This window comes from Dacryopinax primogenitus (genome assembly GCF_000292625.1).
Source record: "Dacryopinax primogenitus strain DJM-731 SS1 chromosome Unknown DACRYscaffold_3, whole genome shotgun sequence".
NCBI classification, from domain to species: Eukaryota; Fungi; Basidiomycota; class Dacrymycetes; order Dacrymycetales; family Dacrymycetaceae; genus Dacryopinax; species Dacryopinax primogenitus.
The window spans coordinates 514319-522041 of record NW_024467200.1 but is presented as its reverse complement, the minus strand read 5'-3'; the positions used below and the strand labels follow the sequence as shown (position 1 = coordinate 522041).

At 51.3% G+C, this 7723-nt stretch overlaps 2 protein-coding genes across 2 annotated transcripts; one reads left to right on the top strand and one right to left on the bottom strand.

Moving 5' to 3' along the window:
• Positions 1 to 4281: 4281 nt before the first annotated feature.
• On the top strand, positions 4282 to 5797 carry DACRYDRAFT_114076 (protein serine/threonine phosphatase 2C; the record flags this gene model as incomplete). Its single annotated transcript, XM_040769754.1, has 4 exons — positions 4282 to 4670; positions 4717 to 5040; positions 5097 to 5267; positions 5319 to 5797. The coding sequence occupies exons 1-4, from the start codon at positions 4445 to 4447 to the stop codon at positions 5795 to 5797; spliced, it is 1200 nt and encodes a 399-aa protein (XP_040631630.1). The 5' UTR covers positions 4282 to 4444.
• An 875-nt stretch (positions 5798 to 6672) lies between these two features.
• Positions 6673 to 7623, bottom strand: DACRYDRAFT_20378 (uncharacterized protein). The gene is given in 4 exon segments (XM_040771913.1): positions 6673 to 6795; positions 6851 to 7184; positions 7231 to 7569; positions 7580 to 7623. The coding sequence occupies 2 exon segments, from the start codon at positions 7388 to 7390 to the stop codon at positions 6937 to 6939; spliced, it is 408 nt and encodes a 135-aa protein (XP_040631629.1). The 5' UTR covers positions 7391 to 7569; positions 7580 to 7623; the 3' UTR covers positions 6673 to 6795; positions 6851 to 6936.
• Between the last annotated feature and the right edge of the window lie 100 nt (positions 7624 to 7723).

The following is a 7723-nucleotide window of genomic DNA, read 5'->3' as shown; positions in this document are numbered from 1 at the left end:
TCATAAAGGCTTAGTCATGTCTCTTGACCAAGCAATGAGCTGGTGCCCTGACAGTGAGGCCAGCTTCATGGTGGCATAAGGTGAACAGCTAGATGGGTGGCCAAAGTTTGGTATGGACATATGGAGGTAGTGATGGGATAGCTAGGTTGGTCAGCTGATAAAGGGTCCCAGCTGTCCCCTTGTGGCCTCTGGTCATGGCCTTGACCAGACAGTGGCTGTCAGTGTTTATTTAAGCTCAAATCCATGAGTTTTTCTAAATTTGTGTTTTAAAATTCCTTCTATCTGTGGCTATGCAAAGAGTCTGCATTCAATTCCCTCTATGGTAGCAAATACTCTTGATTCTGGCTTCAAAGGAAGACAAGCAATTTTGCCCCCTCCAGAGTAGTGCTGCTTACATAACACAAGAAGCAAATTTGACTTCTGCACTCTTGTGTTGGGACCCTTGTGACCAAATGAAATAATTCTGTTTCAAGCATGATTGCATGTTTTATTTTCATTTCAGTTTCAAGAATAATGTTTCCATTATTAATATTCTCATAAATAAAATCATGATGAAACAAAATGATAGCACAAGAACTTTGATTTGTGATTCCATTTGATCCCGTCTAAATGCTGTGTAATAGGGTCCATGCCATAGAATCAAAGAGGTGTGAATGGAATTCAGCAGACCCAAATGGAACTGTTTGAGCATAGAGCAGGTGCAACCCTGGCACAGCATTCTGTTTCTCTAAATTCAGGTGGGGTGAACCACACTGCCAGGCCTTATTCCCGGTGCAAGAACCCCTGACGAGCTGTCCCATCACGGCCTCCATATGGACGAGGGCCCACTGGACGAACCGGAAGCTTGGGCGATGTCGGGGTCGATTTGCTCCCCCTCTTCAAGCCTGTGATTGCTGGACCGACTTCAGCGAGTCCCTGCAGAAGGGGAGGAAGAGGGAAGCGTTCCAAGATAGACGTAGACGGCTCGTCAATGGCCGATATAGGCGATGGTTCTTCCATGGTCTGGGCGTGGTGCGTGAAAGTGACCGAAAAACGCGGAATTCTGTTTGTTTCGAAGACTGCTTCTCTTCGGAACTACGACAGGAACCGGTTTGCGGGTAACCAGCGGGCGCACGGGGGGCAGAGGAACCTCTGGTGCGTCGGCAAAGAAAGTCGATTTCCTCTTTCGACTCTCGAAGCTGTATTTCGAGGCTGTAGAGCCAGCGCTATACTGTTGCTGCGATAGCTCATCTGCATCGTGATTCGAAAGAGCAGGGGTTGGCATCTGAACGGTAATTGAGGGAGGTAACGATGGTCGTTTATTTCATCGAGGTGCCGGGTCGAGGCAGAATGGGTGTGAGCCAGGAGAAACCGATGCCCGCTTGCCTTCTTTCTTGCTCAACACGGCACCACCTTGGCCATTCATCCTCGGTGACTGCTCTATGTCGTGACTCTCCGAAGTACGTCGGCACCAATAGTCGATGAGCGTCCTCCATTGGGCTGTTTGCAATACCTTGCTTCCCCAAATGAGGATAAGACCATTGACAAAACCTGTTTCCCCTTGTGAGCATAACACCGGAAAGGAACACTAATGACGAACCAGTTAGTGAAAGGATATTCCACGAGATAAGGAAGGCGAGAGATGACACCGGGAAGCCAGAGAGTGAAACAGGTCTGCAGAGCGTGATTGGCATGATAATGACAACGTAAGGTGATATTTGTGTGGCGTATCGTTGACCATCGCTCATACCTAGCGGATATCTAGAGGTAGTCAGTATGGCCGTCGATTTAGTCTATCCATTGTACTTACGAGAACATTTTCTTAACTACAGATCTGAAGCCGTGCTTCATACCGCCAAGCGACTGTGTCCGAGCCGGTTACTTTCTCTGGCGATATCGCAAATGAAGACCATGAAATACAGAACCGCAGAGGACAGAGCAGTGAGGACGATGAACAAATAATGGAACCAGAATTAGAATTAGGCGTAGGGATAGTAGATCGAGCACCATAGCGGACCGTTATCAGAGAACACTGGGCCGTAGAACGAGATGCCGTTGTTCCGCGGGACAACAACAGGTTCAGCGAATGCTGCTATGATGTTAGCGCCCATAATCTCAAGACACCGGAGGACGCTGACCGAAGAACAGGATGAAGAGCCGCCCAAGAGCCAACGCCAGGATGAGAGCTTTTGTGGGGAAAATGCGATGCAGAACGAGCGTTCGAAATGCATGCACAGCTATTACAGTACCTCCAACGGCAGATCCGACATCTCCGATCTGAAAGAGCCAGCCTGGAATCGTAATCATCATCCTGCCACAGGGAAGCTATGAACAAACGACTTTACCTTGCGCTGAACATGCTGCAAGCACCTGCCCGAGGACTGACATGGTCCCACTTGCGTCAAGATCGAGTGATGCAAAACGCTGAGACCAAGCAAGTCACATTCTTGTTCTCGACTGATCTATTGTATTGTCTTCGTCTTAGATATCTATCCGTGTACTTGATGTGCAAGACGGGTTCCAAAACGTGCTCAGCAACAAGGAAGAAGGCAAACCCACTTGTAGAAAGTACGTTGTCAGATGATGTCTCAGTTCCTGAACCACGACGCACCTTCACGTTACAGGCCTAGACCAGATACCAGCTTCTCAACAAGGGCTGGGAGGAGAGAGCAACGCGTACGTTAGATTGCGGTCTGAATGCGTGACGAGGACGGTTCGTGAGACGGTGAGAGGGAGACATAAAACTACAGGCGGAGTCATAATTTGATACTTCACCTGCCCTGAAACCACAACGAACCTTCGGATAGACGTATGGCAGGTGTTGAGCGATGCCTATGTTTGTTCATATGGCAGCAGGGGGCGAGATAGGGAGCGATAGGGTCGACGTAGTACAGGTGTGGAGCTGGGTTGAAACCAAATGCCTGCCCACTGCTCAGGAACGACATCGATCTGGAGACGAGCGATCAGATGCACTCTTCATTGTGAAGCCACGACGCACCTTAGATAAGAGATCACAGCGGCTGACTGAGTGACGGCGGCTGAGATTCTGGGAGGGCGTTCGCGGGCAACGTCCAGCTGCTTCATAATCAGATTGGACCAGTGCTGTAAACCGTTGGTTCCTTCCATTTGTGCATGCATGGAACAAAAAATCTGCTTGTCCTGCATTGGTAGAGGTTGACGAACGAAGATAATTGCCGACGTACCTCATGTCTCGATTTGGGATAGGACGAATATGAACGAACAGTTCAAATGTGAGGTTGAGGCAGTGCTGGAAAACCTCTCGAGGACCGCGTAGTCAGAGGCGCTTGGGTCTTTGATGCAGTATGTTACGCGCCGACCGGCAGACAACGACCGTGTTGGTCCACTGTAATCATAAGGGAAAGACGAGCGCGTAAGGTTGGGGATAGGTCGCGAAAGAGATGTTCAGCTGCAGACGAGGTTGAGAGGTTGGGCTACCGTTATGAGACCATGATACGTGATCAGTCATACATGTCACACGCGTAGAACAAGACGTCTGGTCTGCAGGTATGAGTAGTCGTCAAGAAAGGAAGGGAAGGTGCTAATGTACCTGAGGTCTTGGTGTGTGATGGCACAAACAAGAAGGCAGTCAGGAGGCATGGGAATGGGGCAGTGCTTGGAAGAAGTGAGAGGGTGAGGAAGGATGATATGGGAAGAGTGAAGAAGGAGGAAGGGGGACAACATAGGATGAGGGAGGGAGTACAGGGGAGGGGGAGGGAGGAGGGGGAGAAGAAGTGGGGGATGGTAGCACAAAGGCAAGATCATACCTGGCGCAATGCTGAACGCGCCCTTCATACACTGCGCGTAGGAGGGGAGTTGAAGTCCCGTGATGGACGCGATGAGGACGTGACGGATCCCGTGATCGGTCCGAATTCCTCTCAGACACACCGATCACTTTGTATGCGCATGAACGCGACGCAGATCTGCATACCAACACCACAGATCGGCAGCGATCGCGTCCAGGATCGGGCACGTGGGCCGGCTCGGAGATGCGGACAAACAAGACCCGGACTGAGGTCACTTTGTTTCTCCGTAATCTCAAACTGGGTCGACCTTTCAATTTCATTCGATATGCACAAACAAGAACGACACCGAGAGTGAAGCAATTTACGCGCATAGATGAAGAATATCCAACGCTGCAGGACGGGCATTGCAGGCGGATCCTGAGATAACGATAACATGCCCGGTGCGCTAGATTTCCCCGTTTCACTCTTGGCCTGATGCTGATGGAGAAACAGCGAATGATCTGAGGCGAGCAGGGAAGGAACGGTCGGTGCGAGGGTGCCTCACGTCACGCGTCGTGAAACGGTTGCGAGTGGCGCTTGACGGGGTTGGACACCGTGACCACCATCATGCCGAGTTCAACCACGCCGAATCCTGAGACGCCATTTCCATACCTCACCAGCGCTGAAGTCGAATATGTGTGCGATACGTCAGGCGCATATGAATGTCATGTCGAGGACCGGTACCTGGAACCCCTGCACGGGGTGAAGCTGGCAGAACGCTGCGACAAATGGCGAACGTGTTAGTAGACGACATTTTCCCCGGTGTCCATGTCACTACAGGGAGTCTGCAACCATTCCTAAAGAAAGGGATCACAAACGATGACCGCTTGGCGGTCCATTCAGTGAAGGTTGCGCTGGGTGAATTCGTTGCGGCGATGGTGATTGATGGTAAGCACTTCGCGTACCGTAACCGCGTCTCTGCTGACGAAGTCAGGACACGGTGGGGAAGAATGTGCTGCGTATGCCCAACACGGGATTATTCTTCGAGAGTTGGACCGTTGCGGATCCATTTGCTCCTGCACGGAAATCTCAGGTGCACTACAGCGAGCCATCAAGGCCTTCGACGACGATCTGGCTCGAGCGCTGAAGGAGAGTGTCACGAAGGTTCCGCCCGGAGATTCGTTATCCACGACATTCCTCCGAGATCGCCCTCTTAGGCGCTTGTTGAGGTGTTTCCGTGGAGCCTGTGTGGTGGTAGTGCTTATCAGACCCTCGAGTCGGGATCTTTGGGTGGCGAACCTGGGGGATTGCTTGGTGGGTCAGTTTACCTAATCATTGTTTGTAGTAGGATCTCGATTGCTAATTGTACCACAGTAGAAGGTCATGAAAACGTGGAAGATCCATCAGGCAGCTGGATTGTACGTCGATTGACGGAAGAGCACAACACGAGCAATAAGGATGAAGTGAAACGGATCCAGGATGAGCATCCAGGCGAGGAATGCATTCTTGACGATCTAGTCATCGGCAGGATCCGGCCGACAAGAAGTATGGTTTCGCTTCTATTCACATAACGCTGGTGATGATGAATCTATCCAGCCGTGGGGAATTGGGACCAAAAGTGGCCGGCAGACATGGTGGCACCTCTATATCCCTTCCTTCCCTTCGTTGGCGATGGAAAGCCACGAGGCCGAACGCGGCTTCTCAACATCAGCCTCACTCCCCCATATCAGAGCTCCGTGGCAGATGTGAGGCACGAGAAGCTTCCGAGCGGTAGAGGAGTGTTGATTGTCGCGAGCGATGGTCTGCCAGATAACTGCGCTCGATTAACCCTTGATCCCCACCCGGATGTGGAGAGACGGAATCAAGAGATGATTGAAAGCTGGGTACGCTCTGCGAACAGGAAACCACTGGAAGGGCTAGAAGACGTGGAGGTGACAGCGGTTGAGCGGATCATGCGGGATGTGTTGGGGGGTACAGAGGAGAGGAAGGTGATGATCAATCTGACCGACTGGTTTCACGTGAATATATGGGACGATATGACAGTGGTAGCGATCGAACTGTTCTTGCCTGAATAAATTCCACCCCAATTCCAGGTATCTGAGGCGATAGATTCTCCTTAGATAAGGTTAGAACTGTCCCACTCCGGCGGTTTCCCTGCAAATTCATCTTGCTCCAGCCCATAGATTTTCGCTTTAGACTTGGCAGCCTCTTTGGCACGCAGCGTCAGAGTTCAACTGCTCGACATCAAAAGTGCCATATTGATGAAGCAAACGGCACAAAGAGAGGTAGTGTTCAGGGTGATGACAAGGATCGGTACTATAATATATCCAACGGCAACCTATCGCCTCAGATTACTCTAACTTGGGTGGAGTTCCTTCAGGAGGACACAGTTCGATGGTTACGACTGTCAGATCGTCCCATACATTCAAGTGAAACCAGTCGGTCAGATTGATCATCACCTTCCTCTCCTCTGTACCCCCCAACACATCCCGCATGATCCGCTCAACCGCTGTCACCTCCACATCTTCCAGCCCCTCCAGCGGTTTCCTGTTCGCAGACCGTACCCAGTTTTCAATCATCTCTTGATTCCGTCTCTCCACATCCGGGTGGGGATCGAGGGTTAATCGAGCGCAGTTATCTGGCAGTCCATCGCTCGCGAGAATCAATATCACTCTACCGCTCGGAAGCTTCTCGTGCCTCACATCTGCCACGGAGCTCTGATATGGGGGAGTGAGGTTGATGTTGAGAAGTCTCTTCCGAATTAGTGGCGTTTCGTCGTCGAACCAGGGAAGGAACGGATACAGACATGCCCCTATGTCTGCCCGGCCACTTTTGGTCCCAATTCCCCACAGCTGGATAGATCTGTCAGCATTAGCGTTGCGGGAATTGAAACGGATATTACTTCTGGTTGGTATGGTTTTACCAAGCACCCTGTCCTCTATGATGCACGCCTCGCCTGGATGCTCATCTTGGATCCGCTTCACTTCATCCTTATTGCTCGTGTTGTGCTCTTCCGTCAATCGACGTACAATCCAGCTGCCTGATGGATCTTCTACGTTCTCATGACCTTCCACTGTGGTACGATCAGCAATCGAGATCCTACCACAAACAATAAATAGGTAGACTGACCTACCAAGCAATCCCCCAGGTTCGCCACCCAAAGATCCCGAGTCGAGGGTCTGACAAGCACTGTCACCACACAGGCTCCACGGAATCACCTCAACAAGCGCCTCAGGGGGGGATCTCGGAGGAACGTCGTGGATAACGGCTCTCCGGGAGGAACCTTCGTGACACTCTCCTTCAGCGCTCGAGCCAGATCGTCGTCGAAGGCCTTGATGGCTCGCTGTAGTGCACTTGAGATTTCCGTGCAGGAGGAAGTAGATCCGCAACGTCCCAGCTCTCGAGTAATAAATGGGATAATCCCGTGTTGGGCATACGCAGCACATTCTTCCCCGCCGTGTCCTGACTTTGTCAGCAGAGACGCGGTTACAGTACGCGAAGTGCTTACCATCAATCACCATCGCCGCAACGAATTCACCCACTGCAACCTTCACTGAATGGACCGCCAAGCGGTCATCGTTTGTAATCCCTTTCTTTAGGAATGGCTGCAGACTTCCCGTACTGATGTGGACACCAGGAAAAATCTCGCCTGAGAACACTTTCGCCATTTGTCGCAGTCGTTCTGCCAGCTTCACCCCGTGCAGGGGTTCCAGGTACCGATCCTTGAGATAAGATTCATCTACATTTGATGTGGAGCACAAGTATTTGACTTCAGCGCTGGTGAGGTGTGGAAACGGCGTCTCATGATTCGGCATGGTTGAACCCAGTATGATGACGGTGTCAACCCAGAGTTCGTTCATCAAGCGCCACTCGCAACTGTTTCACGACGCGCGACGTGAGGCACACTCGGACCATCCGTTCCTTCCTTGCTAACAAAAACGCCTCAGAAAGACATGCATCATTTTCTGTTTCTCCGTCAGGATCCGGCCATGAGTGGAACG